General features: G+C 48.5%; 1 protein-coding gene across 3 annotated transcripts in view; it reads right to left on the bottom strand.

Annotated features, from left to right (window-relative positions):
* The window catches only part of DAAM2 (dishevelled associated activator of morphogenesis 2), a 113,388-nt gene that overhangs the window by 30,483 nt on the left and 60,345 nt on the right, over positions 1-22,560 (bottom strand). For all 3 annotated transcript variants that reach the window (XM_081247740.1, XM_081247741.1, XM_081247742.1), the window contains exons 2-7: positions 15,331-15,556; positions 9,529-9,618; positions 6,129-6,203; positions 5,597-5,691; positions 2,670-3,003; positions 1,378-1,488 (exon numbers count right to left, since the gene is read on the bottom strand). In XM_081247740.1, the coding sequence (XP_081103866.1) occupies positions 1,378-1,488; positions 2,670-3,003; positions 5,597-5,691; positions 6,129-6,203; positions 9,529-9,618; positions 15,331-15,498 (873 nt within the window). In that variant the 5' untranslated portion in view covers positions 15,499-15,556. The remainder of the gene's footprint in view (positions 1-1,377; positions 1,489-2,669; positions 3,004-5,596; positions 5,692-6,128; positions 6,204-9,528; positions 9,619-15,330; positions 15,557-22,560) is intronic.

Below are 22,560 nucleotides of genomic sequence, written 5' to 3'. Positions count from 1 at the left end.
GTGGCCCCCTCACTGCCACTCCAGTCCCACCACATCCCCTGCAGCAAACTCATCAGAACTGCTTCGAGTCCCAGAGTTGCAAGAAAGGGTGGGAGGAGCCATCCTCTGACCTTGTTATTTACTCCCTTTAGCTCTCCTGCCTCACTTCCTTTAAGTCCTTCACCAGTCTTCTCTAAGTTTGTGGCCTCAAAGAGCAGTGTTGAAGAGTGATACAGAGCACACACTTTGGAACCAGACATTTCTTGGTTCCAGTCCCTGCTCTGTCACTTACTGGTTTTGTGACTTTTGCAAAAGTCTTAGTTTCCTCATCAGTTAAATGGGCATGATATTACTTACCTACAGGAATGGTATTCATAAGAACTGCTTGATGAGGTATGGTTAGCAACTAACCAGAACAGATGTCAGCATAAATAGCTAGTACTGACTCAGGTGACATCAGCGTCTTAGGGACAGGTAATTCCCCCAATCCACCCCACCTAACTCAGGTCATCAGGACGGGACGCAAAAAAAAAAAAGTATGCTGGCAGAAAAGAGGGAAAAGCAGAGATCATTCAATTGTCCCTTTGGACCTTCAACAAGCTGACCTTGACTGGGGCATCTGATTGCCTTAGAATTTGGGGAGTTCACCTGCTCTTCAAGTTCTTCTTCGACTGTTGCTATTTTTAAGGTCTGGGAATCCCCTTCTGACCCCAAAAGAAGGAAAATCAAAAGTCACACCTCCTGGGCTTCCCTGGTGGCGCAGTGGTTGGGAGTCCGCCTGCCGATGCAGGGGACACGGGTTCGTGCCCCGATCCCGGAGGATCCCACATGCCGCGGAGCGGCTGGGCCCGCGAGCCATGGCCGCGGAGCCTGTGTGTCCGGAGCCTGTGCTCCACAACGGGAGAGGCCACGGCAGTGAGAGGCCCGCGTACAGCAAAAAAAAAAAAAAAAAAAAAAAAAAAAAAAAAAAAAAAGTCACACCTCCTAACAGAAGGTGCTAGAAGAGCATGATCAGCCACCCCAGAAATCAGTCCAGAAGCAGGTCTTTAGAAAGCTCTAGAAAGAAGGGCCAACACTTGCCCTCCTCCCATAAATGATCCCCCACCATCCTAAACAATCATCAGCCAGACAAGCTTGGGGTTTGTCTATGACACACATAATGCATGAGGCGACCTAGGCAGGAAGCTCCCCAGGAACCGCTCATGACAGAGAGGTTTATGACAAGCTGTTCTTTCTTGGCCCCAAGTGAAGGAGGCAAGAGGTGATACAGATAATCTGAGGACAATGATGGTAGTGTCAGCCACACTGACCCTCTGCCATTCCCCAGGCAGCACTCACGCCCTCCTCCCCAGGTCCGGAAAGTCAGGGCCCAGCAAGGGCACAGAGAAGATGTCTCACCTCTCCAGCGCCGGCATTGAGGACAGCGTTGATAAAGGACATGATGGCTGTTTTCAGATTCACTTCATCTCGGTACCGGCCCAGACTTCGGTCCAGCTCATTCAGCAGTGTCTGGATGGAAAGGCAGGATGGAAAAAGAGAGGAGGGCTCAGGATCCTATGAGTCCAGCCTCTGTACCTTTGCTCCTGCCATTCCAATCGCCCAGAATGCCCCGTCTGTTCTCTCTCCCCAATCTATCCAACTCATCTTGGACCTTCCCTAAAGCTCACCTTTTCCAGGAAGCATCCTTTACCTGTCTACATCTCAGCCCCAGTCCTACCTTAGTCTCCTGTCCACTCAGCCTTGGGGACTTGCTTTATTTTGCTGGGTGATGCTGAAAAGATGCTTTAGCACTTTACAGCCGTTTACAGCTCCTCAGCCCTCCATATCTGTGGGTCCCATATGTGCAGATTCAACCAATGCCAGGTTGAAAATATATGTGTTTTTTAAATTTCAGAAAGTTCCAAAAAGCAAAATTTGAATTTGCTGAACACCAGTAACTGTTTACATAGCATTTATATGGTACTTACAGTTATTTACAGAGCATTTACATTATATTAGGTCCTATAAGTAATCCAGAGATGATTTAAAGTATACAGAAGGATGTGCATAGGTTATATGCAAATACTACACTATTTTATATAAGACATTTAAGTATTCACAGATTTTGGTATCCACGAGGATCCTGGGACCAATCCCCCAAGGATACCGAGAGTAACTGTATTCCCTGCCCAGCTCCTTGATAGCATGGGCATTACCTTTTACCTCCTTTGCATCTTCTGCAAAGGGTCAGGGGTCACTTTCTGAACAGAGTAGGTGCTTTAAAATGTTTGATGACAGAATAAACATATAGTCTGTAGTGGTGGATAAACCATAATGTTTGTGATAACAGTTCACATCTATTAAGACTTAGTACCAAGACACTATACTTATTGTCTATCTCTTTACCTGGAGCAGGTCAGGAAGAAGAAAAGAGAATAGCATGGCCTGAGTTCCCAGGACTTGTCCCAGTGTCCCTATAGTAGGCACTGGCCCAGGCATCGGGCAATGGCATTCGATTCAATATTTCCTGACTGAGCCCCTTTATGAGCCAGGTGCTGGGCTCAGAGATACTGAGCCACAAAACTGAAGCAGACCAATATTCCAGTCTCAAGGAACCCACGGTCTAGTGAGGAGTCCATTTTCCCAGCCAAACTGCCCCTCTTTTAAGGCTCCTCAGCTCTTTTTATATAAGCCCTCCACCAGCCCCGCACCTGGAAGCGCGTCCGCTCGGCTGCGTACACCTGGTAGTGTAGCATGGCCTGCAGCACCTTCTTGTGGCCGCCAGGCACCAGGCACACGGCGCCCAGGATCTCCAGCACGGCCACCTTGGTCTTGCTGTTCTCCGTGCGCAGGCTCTGTGCAATGGTGCTGATGGCCTCGGGCTGTGCCAGCACGTGTGCCCGCCCCTGGGAGTTGTTCATCAGAGCTTTGATGCAGCCGATGAGGGAGGTGTGGATGCGGCTTTCACAGGTGGCGTGGTCCATGCTCCGGAGGAAGTTCAGCAGACAGGTCAAGCCCTCCAGCTCGATGAAGCGGGTCACAAACCTGCCCAGACCAGAGCCATCAGCAAAACAGGTATCCTGCAGTTGCATATTATTCTGTATGCATTTTGCAAACAGCTACCCCCTTACCTGGGTACCACTGTGTCCCACCAACAGGAGCCACTTGGTTCACTTGTAAAATTTGTCTAAAGTGCTAAAATCCTATCACCTCACAAGACTCAGATCTTATTTGCATTTTAAATACCATGCATTTGCACGTTGTTGACTGTGGGTTACACAGATATGAAGGCGTATATGTGAAAGAGATGATCATGATAATTATTAGGATAATTATCATGGCTGTTAAACCTGAAGACTGATCACCAACGATGATGGGAATTAAGAGAATTACAGTCAGACAACATGGAGGACTTGCAGACATGGGAGGCATCAGAGTCACTGCAACAAGGGATCAAGGCTGGGGAAGGTACTCTTCAAGGGGTCCCTAAGAAAACATCTGAGTTACCTTGAATGTTAGCAAAAAACATTAAAAACCCTTTAGTTCAGGGGTTCTTAACCTGGAATCTGTGTTCCCCTAAGGGGTCTATGGCTAACATTCAGGGGTCCATGAACTTGGATGGGGAAAGAAAATTACACTTTTATTTTTGGTAACCTCTACCTGAAATTTAGCATTTCCTTCAGTGATGAATGTAGGCAATAAACTATAGTGGCATTAGCAGAATCTGTGACTTTGTCACACAGAGAAATCACAGCTATTTTCATCTCTAATTACAGTGGTTATAGGTATCTCAAAATATCATTTCCACTCATCGGGGCTTCAAAATTATGGTGGTTGCTAGTTCTTATTATTTAAGGCATAAAGAAGTACATTTATTGCTATCTCACAAACGTTTAAAATTTGGTAACTATTTCAATTTAATTGGTTCAGTTTTAACTTTATCTATTTCTATCTATTTTACTATTTAACAACATCACTCTGATAAGCAGTCAATAGGTTTCATCTGGGTGGCAAAGTCATCTATGTCACACACACACATACATACCCACACACACACACATACATACATACATACATACATACATACACACACACACACACACACACACAGAGGCTTAAAACCCTTGATTCAGTAGGACAATAATTAATGATCTGAGGAAATGTCATAAATGAAGGTGAGGAAAGCACTACATATAATTAGTACATTTGATCCCCAGTGCATTTGTATTTCTACATGATTAAAGAAATACGCCTAGAAAAATAGAATGTACTCTTAAATTGTTAAAAATAGGTATTATTTATTTTCTATTTTACACTTTTATGTATTCCACAAAATTTCCACCATGACTGTGTGTGACTTTTGTAATCAGAATTTTATTATGGGAAAAAAATAAATAAATGGAAGTGGGAGATGAACCCGGCAACCTCCCCTCAGCCCTTCTACTTCCTGACTTCCTCATCCTTCCTGCATCCCCTGCCCATACCAGGCCCCCACCCCAACCCGCCTGAGCAACGAGCAGGGATTAGGGGGCGCCCGTTCTCCTTGAGGCTATTTCCAGGCTCCTGGGTCAACCTAGACCACACACGTGCACGCGCGTGTGTGTGTGAGCGTGCACGCACACACACACACACACACACAGAAAGATCATTGTGCTGGTAACAACTGGAGCTCTAGAGAAAGAAAAGAAAAAGGCCTGATTGTGGTGTTTGCCAATTTCCATGGTATAAATACCGCCAGCATAGCTGATTTCAAAGGATCAATGTGTGTCACTGAACATGGAGCTGGGAAGAGATGCAACATTTACGTATTCTCACCAGGCACACACAGTGGGTGTAAACTCACTGAGCACACGTAACGGTAAAGAACATACATAACAGTAAAATGTAGTCAAATCATCAGGTAATTAAGGAGTGTAAGTTTCAAGTACTTGATTACCTTTGTTTTTGATAGCAGTTATTTAATCATGAGCTGATGTAATTTACATTTTCATCATAGCTATGTTTAACAACCAGCTTGCAAAACTGCTGAAAATTTTGAGAGTTGGCTCCCACAAGCCAGAATGAGTTGCCAGACACAAGAGGAGCCTGTGGCTCTCTTGGGCCCTTTCACAATGTGGCCTGGGACGTGGGGAGAGGCTCTTTTCAGCCCTTGAGACACCCATCCCCCGCTTCCTTGCCTGCTCCCACGCTAGATGGAGAAATGTCATCCAGAGACACCACATCGCCCCCTAGTGGCTGGAGTATTTCTCACCCACACTCAGCCCTCTGGCGCGGGGCCCCTCATGTGCACAGCTCTTTCTTGTGTACCTGTCCGTATGCCCACCCCCCACCCCCATCCTGTTCTGTTTTCCCAATAAAACAAGCACCTGCCTTCAGTTTCTCTTCAGGATCTGAGGTTGATCTCATCTTCCCGTGTTCATCTCCCCTCCCCAACATGCCCAATCTCTGGCAGCATCCCAGCCAGAGGGGGAGTGGGAGCCAGGATGTGAAAGGAGGTAAAGCGAGCTCTAGGGGATGCTGGAGAGTGGAGTTGGCCAAGGGGACTGGGATGGGAGCCGAGCTCTGCGTGAAGCTCCGGGAAGCTGAGGGGACCGCTGGGTGAGGGGCCATGGAAGGAAGTGAGGGAAGGCGACATCACCTCATGGGCTGTGTCCGGAGGGCCGTCTTCAGGTCTTCCACGACTTGGTTCCTCATCTCCGTCTCCTCCTCATCAAACGCGTACAGACTCTGCATCTGAGGTCGGAGAAGGGGGCAGAGGTCACGCTGGGCTGCCTGTCTCCCAGCTCCCTGCCACTCCCAGCCCGAGGGTGACCCAGGGGCTGCCCTCGCCTCAGGAATTCTGAGGCCTCAGGGAACGGTTTACTAAGACAGAGTGACAGACTCTGAGAAGAGCCATTCCCAGGCTTCACTCTCCTCATCTGTAAAATGGGGAGAATGATCAGCTCAGACTATTTCCCAAGGCTGTGTGATATATACATAATAAATGTTTCAATGGTTTGGGGGGCTCTAAAGTCACACAGGGGAGGGAGGGATCAGGATAAAATCTTGAGAATAACTGAAAAGCTGCTGATCCCCAGAGAGGGTGGGCTGTGGGGTGCAGGGGAAGATGATGACCACTCTCCCCAGAGCCTTTCCAGGCAGGGCCGGGGCAGGACAGGGGCGAGGCTCACCGCGGCCATGGAGTTGATGCGGTCGATGTAATAGTCAGGCCAGCTGGTCGCCAGCTTGTTGGGATCCTCCTGCTCCTGGAACAAGATGAAGGACTGGATGGACACCCCAGCAAGACAGGCCCACAGTCTGAGATCCTGAGCTTTGTCCCAGGTCAGCATTCAGATTCATCTCCTAGCCCAGCCTAGACGGGGTGACTTTGAGGAAGTTCCAAAATCTCCCCAGGCTTCCATTTCTTCCTTGGCAAAAGGCAGATCGTGGACATCAAACCTCAGGACCAGCCAGTGACGTGAGCAGAAACCATGCAGGTGTATACACTTTCAAACAATATATACAATTAAAAATAAATTCTTTTTTTTCCCTGTTATATTTGTTCTGACTCTATTTAATAAAATACAATTTTAAGTCTGTTGAATCTAATGAAAATGTGTGCTTATATTTTGTACATCTCCTTTTTCAAATTTTATTTTTTTCTGATAATATCATTCTCCTTGTATTTTACAAAAGTACTTGTCGGTGACAGTTTGGACCTTTAAAAACTTGGTCTTTCTCTCAGACAGTTTGGGAAGCACTGATTGACATAGAGCATTTGGTGCAGCGCCTGGCACATAGTAGGTACTCAGTACACTGTAACTTTAAAAAAGGAGGAAAAGAGGCACTCCCAAGGCCCTGGGTTTGGAAAGAGGAAGGGTCTGTGCAGCTGGGAGGTAGAGCCCACATGAGACCTGGCCCTCAGGCCCCAAGAGCCTCAAGTCCTCCCCAAGTGTGGGCAGGAATGAGGGGAGCTGGACAAGAATTGATGCTGACTGAAAATCCAGTCCTCTCCTCCGGCCAGTGGGTCTGCTTCTGGGCATTACACACACCCTCCTCCTTCCTGTCCCTGTCCCTGTTTCATTTGGATGTTCCCCCTCATCTGCTTTCTGCCAATTTCCTGCTTTCAAATTAGCATGAACATTTACCTCCTCCAGAACCTTCCTGTTGAATCACCTGCCTGCCAGCCGGCCTGGACTTTGCCCTGCATCCCTCAGCCTCATCCACTCTGGCTTCATGATTTTGTTTCTTAAAATCCAAATTTTAGATCAGTGAGAAACCTGCCTTGATCGGGTCTTTGTGACTTCACGTGGATATATATGACCGAAGTCCCCAAATTCTAGCTTCTGCCTTAGAGAGGAGATCACAGAACATAAACGAACGTATCATGAAACACATCCTTTCCTGCCTTCACTGGCTCCCCATTTAGCCACTTCATATGCCTTTAATGAGTACCTACTACGTGCCAATCATGGCACTGAACCCTGAAAGTACTGAGCAAAAAGTCATCCACGTAGTAGTCTGTCTTGTGCCAGAGGCAGGGTGACCGGTGCTCTATGTCCATTTGTGGGCCATGGAAACCCAGGGTGGGGGACATCTAACACAGAAGGCTCATGCGGGAGCTGGGGTAGGGGGTCTGAGAGGACTGGGCTGAGTTACTCAAGATTACTGAAGCTAAGAAAGGGGGAGGGTGTTAGAGACAAGAGGAAGTCCCATGTGGAAAGAGAGGGGGGTGTGAAAGTGTGTGGGGAGATGACACACAACTTGGTTTGGAAGGTGGCGAGAGACGTCCTTACATTTTAGTGCATTTTTTACTTTAGCTGCACAAGGGATCAACGTCAGGGACCTCCAGAGTAAATCAGTTTGGAAAGTGGAGAACCATGAGATAGGATGAGTTACTCCTGACATTAATTTACTCCTCCCTCCCTCCCTCCCTTCCATGACTTGAGCTTTTGAAAGACCTGCTTTCCTCACAATGAGATTCCTAAACACAGAGCACAGTATTCTGCAGGTGCTTAATACACATGGAGTTTACTAGACAGTGGCTTGCAGTGCATGCAGGTTCTCAGACTCTGGCAGGCCTGCATTCCAGCATCGTTGCAGCACTTGCCATGACTGGCTGGTGACTTCGCGTGAAGGCCTCTCTAGGCCTTCCTGGCCTCCTGTGTAGAATGAAAGACTAGATTGGGTTGCTCCTGGGTTCCTTCCAACTCTAGAATAGTGACCAATTTTATGAGCTTGGTCTGGCCCAGTATGGAGCCCGGGATGGAACAAATATCCTGAGTGAGAAGAGTTATAAAAGAGCCAGGAATGGGCTTTAAGGAGCACGAAGGAGAAACAGCCCCAAACCATCCCAGACCTGCCCGTCTTCTCCCAGGAGGGAGACTTCTGAGCCTCAGGTGCAGCAAGAGCCAGTTCCTAGCTCCCAAACACCTATACACTCTTGAGGTCAAGTGAACAAGCTGCAAGCCTGAGAAACGAGAGGGTGGAGGGGTGGGGAGGAAGGTGGGCCAAGGAAAGAAAAATAGAGTGAAAGAAACAGGCTCAAATACAAAGGAGGCAAGAGAGACGTAGAGAGAAAGAGATGGAGGAAAGAGACATAGAGATGGAGGAAGACAGCAGAAAGCACAGCCACTGGGAAAGCAGAGGGGAGGAGATAAAACCCAATTAAGACCTGACTGCGGCCCGGCACATCCTTCTAGGGAGGATCACAATCAGGGCACTGACATCTTTTTTTTTTTTTTTTTTTTTGCGGTACACAGGCCTCTCACTGTTGTGGCCTCTCCCGTTGCGGAGCACAGGCTCTGTCTGGACGCACAGGCTCAGCGGCCATGGCTCACGGGCCTAGCCGCTCCACAGCATGTGGGATCTTCCCGAACCGGGGCACGAACCCGTGTCCCCTGCATCGGCAGGCGGACTCTCAACCACTGCACCACCAGGGAACCCCAGGGGACTGACATCTTTTAATGAAGGAAAGGGAGGAAAGGGTGGGGAGAGTGGAGACCAGTGTGTGTCCCTGATGTGCATGCTGCCCTGGGACAGGGCCACAGCCTGGGATGGGGCAGGGGGGGCGCTAAAGGTCCAGAAGAGACCACTCACTTCCCCCAAATGGAGTTCTTCCAACAGAGCTACCCCCAGGTATGGCCCAGGGCGCATACCCTCCCCGCATACGCACAGGCACAAGAAAGGAATCTAGAGGTTTTTTTGGCCGTGCAGCTTGTGGGATCTTAGTTCCCTGACCAGGGATCGAACCCGGGCCCACGGCAGTGAAAGCACAGAGTCCTAACCACTGGACCACCAGGGAATTCCCTAGACCTGTTATCGTAGAGCTCCCTTACCCAGCACCAACTCCTGGAACCCAGTGGGCACCTGCTTACAGGATTTCTGAAAACCAGAATCCTATGTCCCTGAGTGTAAGCTCCGTGACAGCAGGGATTATTTTTGTCCTGATTTATTCGCTGTCACTCCTCCAACACCTAGAACAGGACAGGTGTACAATAAATACTGGTTAAATGAATGAGCAAGCATGGAGGCAAGGGCTGCCCGTGCTGTGGACCCTGAGGGACAGCAGAAGGGAATCAGAAAGGGCACCTTCTTCTTGCTGCAGTAGATCTGCCATTTCTTCTCAGGTGGCAGTGCAAACACAGCCTCCCGGTTTTTGTCGGTGAGATCCAATTCATCCTGCAAAGACAACAAGAAATACGTCCGAAACCCAGACATGGTTGACCTTCGAATATTCAGCCCTACAGGAAATTACAGTTCCCTCAAATCCCCTTAAAGCCCTCAGCCTGCTGTCTTCCTCCAAAGAGCATCAAAGATATGACAGGGCAATTCTTTTTCTAGAAGTTCATCCCCATCCTCCCATCTCCTTGCAGCAAGCCCTTGAGCTTCTATCCAAGCATCTTTCACTTCCTGTCCCCATCCCTGGCTCCTCCTGTCCAGGCCCCCTGTTCCCTGCCCATCTCCCGCATTGCTTTGCTAGCCCCTAGTCCTCTTGCCTGGAGTTTCCTGTCTTCCTTCCTTGTCCTTCTTAAGCTTGTCAACACCATAAATCAAGGCTTGACAAAGAAAGAAATCAGTCTACTGATCCAGTTTTTGCCCTCACCCTTCAAGTCTCTGTGCCCTTCAAGTGTCTCCCCCAGAAATTCTCTGGTTCCCCCAACCTCAGCATGGGTCCCAGCACAACTGAGGAGACCTGGTAAAGGTGATGAGCTGAGCAACTCTCCTGGCAACAAGGGCACGCCATGCCGCGGGAGGTCTGCTTCCCATGGAGGTGTGCCTGCCAGGGACAGCCCTTCAGCTGCACCACCACCAAGACAAGGCTGTGCACACGCAGGCTGGGCTCCAGCAGCTGGCCCACGCTTCCCCAGGAGCAGGACTGAGCAGTTTCTGACATCATCAAATCTAGGGTAACTCTATCGGTAGTTTGGGATGATTTTATAGGTTTGGCTGTGCTGAATGGCCCCTTAAAAAGTTCTCTTATTGAAAATTCTTCTCCTGTGATTCATGAGTTATGCAGGGGCTCATCAAAAAAAATAGTTAATGGGCCATGGGAACATAATGTGCTTTTCAGTTCAATTCTTGTAAGGTTTTTTTTTTAAAAAAAATAAAAGCAAAACTTACATTAAGACAAAACAAAGCATAGTATTACTAATCTTTACATTTTCTAAAGTGATAGTGAAAGTAATATCTAAGAAGGTACAAGGGTCCTAAATATCAATATCTACACTGTTTGTCCTTTACTTTTATTCAACGAGAACATTTTAGACTTTCCTTCACATAGATCAGAACTGTCCAATAGGAATAGAATGTGAGACACATGTATTTAAAAAATTGCTCTGGTCACATTAAAAAAATTAAGAAGGAATAGTTGAACTTAATTTTAATAATACACTGTATTTAACCCAAAATATCTAAAATATGGTCATTTCAAAATATAATCAATGAAAAAAAAAAAAGATCAATGAGGTATTTTACATTCTTTTTTTCAAACTAAGTCATCAGAATCTGGTGTGGATTTCCCATTACAGCTCATGCTGGTTCAGACCAGCCACGTTTCAAGTGTCAGCAGTCCCACGTGACCAGTGGCTGCCATCCTCAACGGCACATTCAAAGAGAACTTGAAACTATGCCCATCGGGTCACCTGCCTTTCGAACTAAAGACTCCAGCAGATCTAATGCTAAAGGAAGGTTCTTCCCTAGAACCACTCTCTTCAGATCCCAGGAATGTCCCCAGACCCTGCTCAAGGTTTCTGAAGCATTTCCTTTCCACGGTCAGAATCAGAAATAAAAGAGAAAGATAGAGTTCTGGGCACCTGACACTGCCCAGAACAAACTGCATCTCTTCTACTTTTGCTTATGCAGTTAGTTCCACCCGGCCTGCCCTCCTGGCCCACCCATCCTGTGGACCCTGGTCTAATTCCCAAGCTCAAAGTTAGCATCCTCCCGCAAGGCTTCCACAGCCCCTTCCAGGTAAGAACACCTCTCCCTTCCTGAACTCTAGAGCAGTTCTGTTCAACCTTGTATTCTGGCTATGGACACACTGGTCTTTTCTCACCCATGGTCTCTGTCACTAAATCAAAGGACCTTTCTTGGCGATTTGGCTCGGCCCAGGTAGCCCATGACTCTGCGGACCATCCACTCCTTACTGAGTCTCTCTTCCCTGGTTTCCTGGACAACCACAGTCTTGGGCAGTCCCTCCTGCTTCACTCTATGTTCCTCCTGGGACCCCCGACTTCTCCTCCTCTCTCCTACCATCCAACGTTGAAGTCCCAAAGGGCACCGTCCTGGGTCCTCTCCTCCCCTCCTCCTCTATGCTTCCCCGGGGTGAAGCCTTCGCAGCCATTCCCAAGGACTCAGTGACGATCCTAAACTCTCTCAAACCTGTACCTCCAGCTCACCAGTGTCCTGAGCTCCCAATCCTGGCACCCAGGTGCCTCCTAAACTGATCAACTTTGGTGACCCTCAGGTACCTCCCACACTCATGTAGTGTCAGGATGTGCCAGGCGCTGTCCTCAGTGCTTAAGGTTTACTCATTAAACTTGCAACAGCCCATTTTACAGGTGAGGAAACTGATGCACAGAGAACACATGCAAACTGCATTCATCATCCCAGTCCCCTAAGTCTGGGTCTCCACTGGCACACCCTGTCCTGTACAGGGTCCCATCATCCACCCACAACCTCACAAAAGAAACCTGGTGTTCCCCGGTTCCTGCTCACTCACCAAGCCCAACAAATCCTACTATGCTTCCTTCTCAGTAGCTCTGGAATCTGTCCACCTCTCCCCATCCTCACTGCTAACACTTTAGTCCAAGCCACCATCCTCCCCAGCTCGGAGTGCACCAAGAGCCTCCCAGTGGTCTACAGAGAACACTTCTTCGACAGGGTACCCTGGATGGAGGGACCCTACTTTTTTTTGGAGGAAAGTAGATTGGATCACCTCAAACCCCTGCTTAACCTCTTTGGTGGCTTTCTATCACCCTTAGGATCGAATCCAAAATCCTTGGTTATTCTCATCGTGATGGTGTTCCCCGCAAAAGGACCCAGCTCTTTCCTGACTTGAGACTCTCACATCTGCTGCTGCTTCTGCGGGGGACTCTGTGGCCCGACTCGGCACCTCCATTCACTTATCTAACCATTGCTGTGCTTTCAGACCTCAATGGAAGTGTCACTGCTTTCAGGGGAGCCACCATGACCCCCGGTCTAGAAGAAGGCTCCCTGCTAGACACTCCCACAGCTCCCTAAACATTTCCTTTCAAAACACCCACCACGTTATCACTACTGTTCAAGATTGGCCTTCCCGTTCGGCTTCATGTTCTTGGGGGCAGGAACTGCTCCTGTTGGTTCGTCACTAAATCCCTGGCAGCCCCACGGGGCCCAGCACACAGCAGTCTCTCAAGAACTATTTTTCATTTGTTTGATCAATACCTCACGCTAGTCTTCCTGCAGACAAGACGGGTCTGACTCATCCTTTTTTGCCAAAGTACCTTGTAAAAAACCCAAAAAAACCCTGCCACTTAAAATGCTCAATAAATACTTGGTGACTAAAAGGGCCAAAGGAAGGAACACCCCTTGACATGTCCTTCTTTCAAAACTCACATGCTCTGCTCAAGAAGATGTCCCTGCCCAGGATAATGCAAGAAATATATTTTTCATCTTCATTCCCAGCTCCTATCCTAGAGCTCTTAAATCCCTTGGAATTTCATGAATGATAGAAGTGATAGGAATATCTTTTGTTCCTGACACAGAGCTCCTAAATCCCTTGGAATTTCCTGGGTGATAGGAAGTGATTCTTGGTGGACCCTAGATAGCTTCGAGGTGGAGGTTGGTCGCCAGAAGGATCAGGCCTTGATTAGAAGCCTAGAACATTCAGCCTCACTTCCCAAACTCTGGGGAGAGAAGGGCTACAGATCAAGTTAAAAAATCTTTCATGTTGAAACTGCCATAAAAGCCCGTAAATGGCAAGGCTCAGAGAGCTTCCGGCTGGGTGGATGCATCCACGGGCTGTGAGGGTGGGGAAGCCCAAACTCCACATGGGCAGACTCCTGTGCTCGGGACAGGAGCCTTACCCTTCTGGGTCCAACCCTACGTACACCTTCATCTGGCTGTTCACATGTATTCTTTAGAATATCCTTTATAATAAACTGGTAATAGTAAATAAAGTGTTTCCCTGAGTTCTGTGAGTGAGCAGTTCCAGCAAATTATCAAACCTGAGGAGGGGATGGTGGGAACCTCCGATTTGCAGCCACATTGGACAGAAGTGTCGGGAAGCTGGGACCCACCCCCTGTGGTTGGCGTCTCAAGTTGGGGGCTGTCTCGTGGATCTGAGCCCTTAACCTGAGGGGTCTGTGCTAACCCTGGGTAGTAAATGTCAGAATTGAGTTAAATCGTAGGACGCCCAGTTGATGTCTGTATAAAATTGGAGAACTGCTTGGTGTGGGAAAACCCACATATTTGGCATCAGCAGTATTCTGCATAAAAAATGGATCTTGCAGGACTAACACGGATCAGGCTACAAACTCTATTCTACGCCAGCAAAGGCTTTGTTCTCTCCCACCTCCGGCCCCACCCTGAGGAAAGGCATGAATCACGACAATGAGTTTTCCTGAAGCTGATGTGATGAGGAAGGTGGATCACTGTTTCTCATCACGCGTGTGGGTCCATCTTATAGTGGTCCTGTGATGTGAAGAGCTGGATCGCCTTAATCAGACACATCCATGACCGAATCCAAGTATGAAACCCCGTTCCCAGTCACACTGCCTTGTTTCTCTACAGCCCAGCCATGAGAATGAGTGACCAAGAACTAATGGTAGATGACCTTGTGCTTATTGCTCTCTGCCAGGGTTCAGGCCCGAGTCCTGGGCAGGGGTCCTGCTCCCCAATCCGGGACTTTCTTTGGTGTGCAGGCTTTGTCTCACCATCAGACCTCCCAAGGGAGGAATCACGCTTCTTTCCTGTTCTGTCTCCTGTGGTCAGAGTATGACATGTCACACGCAGGGTGCTGCTGTGGCCTGAATGGGTATCACAGAGGGTCAGAAAGAGCTGCTACCAGTATAGACGATAGAGCTTCTGTCTTCCCCAGGCTAGACATGGGATGTCATCATCCCAGACCCTACCCACATTCCAGGTGTGATACAGGCATCTCTACCTTCCTGTTTCTAGTTAATCATCCCCTGTTCTGAGACTTGTGGTTGCCGAGGGGGAGGGGGCTGGGGGAGGGATGGAGTGGGAGGTTGGGATGAACAGATGTAAGCTATTATGTATAGAATGGATAAACAACAAGGTCCTACTGTATAGCACAGAGAACCATATTCAATATCCTACGACAAACCATAATGGAAAAGAATATAAAAAATGTATATATATGTATGACTGAATCACTTAGCTGTATAGCAGAAATTAACACAACATTGTAAATCAACTATACTTCAATGAAAAGAAGAAAATCATCCCCTGTTCTGAGGTACCCAGTGTCCCTCTACAGAATTCCACCCTGTCTCTTCTTTCTGTGCTTGAGATAAAAGGATCCCAGGGAAATTCCAGCGAGCAGAAGAGAAAAAGGTGCCAAGTGCTCCGATGTTCTCTGAGGCCCCTCACTGCCTGATTTCACAAAGGCGTGGACCTGCTCCTCTCATGGGAGCCTGCTGCTACCCCGCGAGGTCTAAAATCCAGTGGAGATATGACGGAGGTCCACCTTTCATGGTGCCCACCCCAGTGAGTGGCTCTGTTTCTCCCCCATAGCTGAAATGTCCTCAGGGCTCACCTCAGCCCCAAGCAGAGTTTCAGCAGGTGAAGATGCCAGCACATGGGCCCTTGCCCTCTGTCTGGCTCTGCCTGCTCTAGCCGTGGCCCTCCCCATTGCCAACCCCCCTCCCTTCCCACCCCCTCACTCACCACCAGCTCTGCAAAGCGGACGTTCAGCTCCTCTGGGTTGGGGATAGGACTGGAAAACTCCATGTACTGCAGGGGGTGGTTGTCCCGGAGGTTGATCTCAGGGAGGTCGCTGCCCCCAAAGCAGCACAGGAAGCCCAGGCCATGGCGGCTCCTCTTGCGGGGGGCCATGGTCACTGCCAGCTGGGGGGACAGTCCGCAGGCAGATGCCCTAGGTCCTCATGGTGATCTGGGTAGAACAGAAAGCACAGAGTGGTCAGGCATGGCAGCCAGGTGGACAGGGATGTGGCCACTCTGCCACCATGACTTCGTTGCCCAACTGTCAGGAGCCTTCAGCCCAATAGCCAAGCCCCTTCCTTCTCCCACAGCCATGAACACTTTCAGATTCTCCCTCTGTGCCCCTAGAGAAGACAGGAGGGCTGTCGTCACAGAACGTGACTTCCAGGAGGTCAGAGCTGGCACTCAGCCTACCCTCTCTCTGACTGTACAGATGGGAATCCTGTTCCCTGTCCTCTGGTTCCCTGCAGACCAGTTTCCAGCAGGGATCCCTTACTCACTTGATTCACTCCAGGGTCTGGGGATACCTGCTTTAAAGGTGTCATCCAGTGGGGAGGGAAGAGCTGAAGTCGGCTGGCAGGGGAGACACCGAACTAATCACATGGCATGGCTCCTGGAGTGGGGCCTCCATGGGAGCAGAGGATGGAAGGCTTGCACAGCTTTCTGCCCAGTCTGTTGCAGCCAGGCATGTTTGGATGAATGTGAAATATCAACAGGGCGTGGGTTCACCCACCCACCCAGAAGGAGGGGTGAGCTGGGGGAGCCATTAGAGTGAACCCTCAGTAAGGAAATGGGGCTGATCATTGGAATGGTGTTCAGCCAAGAGTGAAGGGAATCTGGTCAAATCTGCTTTCCATACCGACCAAGAACAGAGGACACCACTGTGGCCAGAGATCAGAACTGAGGGCCACCCAACAGGTGGGTGGTTGTTGGAGCAGAAAGGGTTAAGTCTTTGCCACTGGGAGAGCCTAGTTCTATGGTGACCAGCATGAGGCTGAACACTGGCCCTAGTCATTGATGTCATACAGCTACCAGGTAGGTTAAGCCCAATTATCTGCACATGGCCTTCCTGAAAGGGCCAAATGATCCTGGACCAATGGTTCCTAAACATGGTTTCAGATCTGGGTGGATCTGGGTCTCTAGAGAGAGAGACCATTGCTTAACCACCACCCTGCTGCCCAGCCACATTCTCCTCATATTAATATATCCTAATTTTTTGAATATAAGTAAGATTCTGCCTTTATCCTTATTGAATATTACATCACAGGTTTAGGGTCAAGATTTTTTTTAATTGTGGCAAAATACATAGAACACAAAATTTACCACTTTACCATTTTTATGTGTATAGTTCAGTGGCACGAAATACATTCACATTGTTGTGCAACCATCACCACCATCCATTTCCCGAATTTTTTTCCATCTTGTAAAACAGAAACTCTGTACTCACTAAACAATAATTTCCCATTTCCCTCTCCCCCCAGCCCCTGGCAACCACCATTCTACTTTCCGTCCCTGTGAATTTGTCTACTCTAAGTACCTCCTGTGAGTAGAATCCTACAGCGTTTATCCTGGCTTATTTCACTTGGCATCATGTCCTCAAGGTTCATACTTGTTGTAGCAGAATATCCTGTCTTTTTGAGGCTGAATAATATTCCACTGTATGCATATACCACACTTGGATTATCCATTCATCTCTTGACAGGCACTTGGGTTGCTATCTCCTTTTGGCTATTGTGAATGCTGCTGCTATGAATGTGTATAACTATCTTTTTGTGTCCCTGCTTTCAGTGCTTTGGGGTAATACACCCAAAGGGGTCAAGGTATTTTTGAGTCATGATTCTTAGCTGTTTCTCCTAGATTTGGGTCATTAACAGAATGATCAAAATGTCTCCATGGTCTGTACTTACACCATTGCTAAAAACGTTGACCACAGCGAGGATAGCAACAGGCCCAGATGACGTAGCTACTTTGTCTGGGAATGCCAAAGAAGTCGTCATTAACAGTCTCAGGGGATAGTCCTTCAACCAGCTCTGAACCCATGAACCCATGTGCTTATCTAGCCCTCATTTCTTTTTTTTTTTTTTTGCGGTACGCGGGCCTCTCACTGTTGTGGCCTCTCCTGTTGTGGAGCACAGGCTCTGGACGCGCAGGCTCAGCGGCCATGGCTCACGGGCCCAGCCGCTCCGCGGCCTGTGGGATCTTCCCGGACTGGGCCACGAACCCGTGTCCCCTGCATCGGCAGGCGGACTCTCAACCACTGCGCCACCAGGGAAGCCCTAGCCCTCATTTCTTAAAGACACCCCAAGAGATTGTTTCCTAAGTCCTTGTGGACCTCCAAATACGCCCAATCCAAGGCATTCCCTTGAATCAAGTTCTAGAACCTTAACAAAAAAAAGATAAATGTGGCGTAACTTGTTCCTAGTGAAGCCAAGGTTACCCAAGGAGAACACTTCTTTATTTCCTAAGCCCTAACAATCTAGCTAATAAATCAGCCATCTGAGCTGGCCTCTCATATAAGACATGATGCATTTTAATCATCACTCAAGAGTTTTTTACTGGCTCCACTTTTTCTTTCTTTATAAACTTTGTGACACTTTTAAAAAAATGTTTGCTAGCATTTATTAAATGTATCTGAACACAGAACTTTCAAACCATTTTCTACAGAATTATTTTCTACCAAAGATATTTTAAGAAATATTGCCCTATACAATCCAAGAATTATGCATCTTTTCTACAATATATACAAACCTCAGGTTATTCATGCAAAGGGATTTGATCCTTCCTTCCCTTTACCTATCTATCTATCTATTAAATTAGGAGTTTGGGATTAACGTATACACACTACTATATATAAAATAGATAACCAACAAGGACAGACTGTAGAGCACAGGGAACTATACACAACATTTTGTAATAACCTATAAGGGAAAAGAATCTGAAAAAAATAGCTATATATGTATGTGTAACTGAATCCCTTTGCTGTACACCTGAAACTAACAGCACATTGTAAATCAACTGTACTTCAATAAAAAAAGACTTTTTTAATAGACCCAGGAATACCTAACATAACACACTATCCAAGGTTGCCTTGTATTATTGGTCATCTTTTCTGGGTTTACGTATTGCCTCTCCACAGCTACAGTGAAGGCTCCTTGAGGGCAGGGGCCATGCCTCCTGCTTCTTTGACATCTCCCCCGCTTTATGGCTAATAAAATGCCTTGTGCTTAGTGGGTGCTCAGTAAATATTTTTTGGTCAATTGGCAAACAACCTGTGCTCATGGAAAAGGAGAAGGGGGGTCTTTATCAATCAGTCAAGAAATACTGATTGAAATCTCTGATTCCTAGTAGTTAAGCTATCAGGAACCCTTGAATGGAACAAGGGGACAGTCTCGAGGCTGCGGGTAGAGGAAGCAGCCGGCAGACAAGTGCAGAATCCTGGTTTATGTTGACAAAGGCCTGCAATAGGCTGGCTGCTGAGGAATCAGGGAGGAAGGGAGATGTTAAAGCTCTCCAGGGGGGCTTCCCTAGTAGCTCAGTGGTTGAGAATCTGCCAATGCAGGGGACACGGGTTCGAGCCCTGGTCTGGGAGGATCCCACATGCCGCGGAGCAACTAGGCCAGTGAGCCATGGCCGCTGAGCCTGCGCGTCTGGAGCCTGTGCTCCGCAACAAGAGAGGCCACAACAGTGAGAGGCCCGTGCACCGCGATGAAGAGTGGCCCCCGCTTGCCACAACTAGAGAAAGCCTTCGCACAGAAATGAAGACCCAACACAGCAAAAATAAATAAATAAATTAATTAATTAATTAATAAATAAACTCCTACCCCCAACAAAGCTCTCCAGGGGACTTGATAGCCAATGGGCAAAAAAAAAAAAGAGTGGGTGGGACGAAACCCTGGCATCCCACTGTCAGGCTCAGTAAAGCGCTAATTCTGTAGGTAGATAGGGGTGGACTCCCCTGGGTCCTCTGCCCATCGTCCGTTTAGGATGATGATGCAGAGTCCAGACCAGGTCCCCTTGGTTTCATCAGCCTCCAAAATGCAGCTGCAGCTGGCGGGCAAGACCGCTTTGTCGAGGGCACAAGCATGAGAGGGCAGGTCCTAGAGGCGTGGTGAGGCTGGGTGGACGGCATGACGGGGCTCTGTGGGGGGATGGGCTGACGTCTGGGAGGACCTGCGAACTCTCTTCTGCCTTCACTTCCTCGACTTCTCGCTCCCTCACTCTCCCTCCTTGCCCTTCTTTGCCTTCAGCCCCTGAGCCAGGCTTTACCAAGGGCAGTCAGGGCGGGGGCCAGGGGCCGGCATAGAGCTGGCCTACTCCGTTAGTCTTACACTAGCTGTTCACAGCTCTGACTGCTCTGATTGGTTGGTACCAGGCCATAACTGTCTTTAAATATTTTTAAGGCTCCCCTGAGTACAAGAAATGAGGTGGAGTGGCCTGAGGAGGAGGGAAGAAGGAAGAAGTAGACACAGACCCTCCAAACAGGAAGTGCCATCCCCACAGAGAAGGGCCCTAACTGCACCCCACCCAGGAGAGCCACATACTTGCCCTTTTAAGGGCGGCCTGCTCACAGCTCTTCGGTGTGTTTATGTTCCTGAGGATGCCCTCCTCCCCAGGAACCCCTCTTAAGCCTGTCCCTTCCTCCCTTTCTTGGGGGCCCTTCTGAAGATCCATCCAAGGCTAAAACCCCAGGCCCTCAGCTGGAAAGCATCTAGCTTCACAGGAGAGATCTGAAAATTGAGGTCCAAGGAGGAAACGTCTTATCTGAGGTCACACAGCTATGGGGGACAGAACTGGGGTTGAAACCCAGGACTCCAGCGTTCAGGCTGTGGTCTGGTCACTGCCCTCACCAGAGCTCCTCCTCCCATGTTAATGCCCCTTGTCCCCATCTTGCCCCAGCGGCCCTGCAGCCTTCCCCCACCAGAGAAGACCAGACCCTACAGCTCAGTTTAGAAACAGCTCCAGGAAATTCCCTGGTGGTCCAGTGGTTAGGACTCAGCACTTTCACTGCCAGGCCCCAGGTTCGATCCCTGGTTGGGGAACTAAGATCCCGCAAGCCATGTGGTACGGCCAAAAAATAAAAAACAAAACAGTATTTAAAAAAAAAAAAAAAGATTTTTTTTTTTAAAAAAAGAAATGTTTAAAAAAAAAAAAGAAATAGCTCCAATAAACAAGGTTCCCTGTAGACCAGGAAAGGGTATGGAGATCCCAAAGGCCGCCTGCTTCTCCACTGGGAGGAACTATCTCCATCTCCCACCACCCTGATTTCTCTCCCACCCCTGCTCTAACCCCACTTCACTCCAGCAGAAGCTTTGAAGTCAGACGGACCAGGATCTGACTCCTGGCTTTGCCTTCCCATCTGGGTAACCCTGAGCAGGAGGTCTTAACCTCTGAGAACCCCAGGTTCCTCATCTGTGACACCAAGGTAACAATGGCATTTTCCTCATTGGGTTTTGGTGAAGAATAAACGATATAATGTAAGTAAAATGCCAGGAGCACCGCAGGCATTCAATAAAGAAAGCCAGCACTGCTGCTGTGGCTTCATTATCACGATCACCGGCAAAGTGAGACTTGCCCTGCCCAGAGCCTGAACCGTGAGCCCTTCTCCGGGCACAGACGGGGCCACCAAGGCCTGGCATTGTAAGAACTTGCTCTGCCAGATTTAAGAAGCCACCCATCTTTGTCTTTGGTAACTGGGATGTCTGAACCAGAGGATCAAGGCTTTTCCTCAGGCTCTGAGCTACCTCTAGTTGGAAAAATAAACCCTTGTCACTGACCCTGGGCAGGGAGTGGAACTGTGGAGGTGGCCAGAGCGATTCATTTCTGCAAAATCCTTTTACAAAGAGGAGCCATGGAGGGTCTCCCCATCAAAGGAGAATTGAGAAACAACATGGAAAAACAGGAAGCAACAACAAAACAAAAGCCAGTGGGCTTGAACTTGGGCCTGAGAAATTGAGCCCACCACCCCACAACCACCCACCTTTCTCTCCATGGAAACTTCCCCAACACCAACAGCTCCAAGCCCTCCATTTCCTGTCTGCCTGCCCCCTCCCCTTCTCCCCATGGGGACAAGGTCTTCCCAGGACTATCAGTCCCTAAACCCAGACCAAGTGACCCATGACATCAAACCATCCGGTCACAACCAATAAGCCCTCCTGTAACTCTCCCGGGGTCTCCAGTCCTCTGGGTCCAGCCAGACTTCACCTCATCATGGTCTCATCCTTCCACACTGTGGAGAAAACATAGCTCCTTAACTCAGGGGACAGGGCTAGTCACGAGGCAGCTGTGGGTCGGGGGCCACAGTGTCATCCTCTCTGGGTCTCAGTTACCTCTCTATGCTATGTCAGGGTTCAACTGAAGACCTTCAAGGGCCCCTTCAGGTCTAACCGTCCACATTGCCTGGCTCATCTCCTTCCCAAAGATCCCCTCAGGGGCTGTCCTCAGCCTACACTGGGGACTCCTCCCACATTCCACCCCAAGCCAGGAAGCACTTCCTATTACTTGAGTCCAGAACTCCCATTTGGTTCGCAAAGATGAGAATCTTAACCCTTAACCCCAAACCCTGGCCCCAGCTCCTCGACAGATCAGTTTTTATTTACATTAATTAAAGCTTCAAAATCCCCATATCATTAGTGCTTACTCCTAAGTCTTAAGTTAAAGCAGAACAATATTAGTACTTGAGGCTTTGGTATTTGCCAGACACTGGGCTATAGCTACCTCTCATTCTGTGAGATGGATGGCACCGTTTTAAAGAAGTTATTTAAAGAAGAAAACAAAAACCAAAACCTGTGGTTCAGAGAAGTTAAGTAACTTGCCTAAAGACACACAGCTAGTGATGGCATAGCTAGGATTCAAACACATGACTGTTTTGACTCTAGAGCTACAAAACCCTAAGCCATAGGGCATGTGTCCAAGGAATACCTGATCTGAGACCTGCTCAGAGCTTTCTCAGGTGTTCTTTAGATCCAGACTCAATAATTCATGATTGAGCATTTCCTATGGGCTGGGCCAGGTGTTTTCACAGTTCCACAATCTCATTTCAGCTTCATAGTGACCCTGTGAGGTAGTTATTACTATTATCCCCCCTTACAGATGTTGAGATTGAGGCTTCAGCAGCTGTTACATGGCTTATCAATGACACCCAGCAGCTAAGGGACACAGCTGGAACTGCAACGAAAT

This window comes from Mesoplodon bidens (assembly GCF_964165515.1).
Source record: "Mesoplodon bidens genome assembly, chromosome: 10".
In the NCBI taxonomy this organism is placed as follows: domain Eukaryota; kingdom Metazoa; phylum Chordata; class Mammalia; order Artiodactyla; family Ziphiidae; genus Mesoplodon; species Mesoplodon bidens.
Note: the sequence above shows the minus strand (reverse complement) of the source record. Positions and strands in the feature narration are given on the sequence as shown.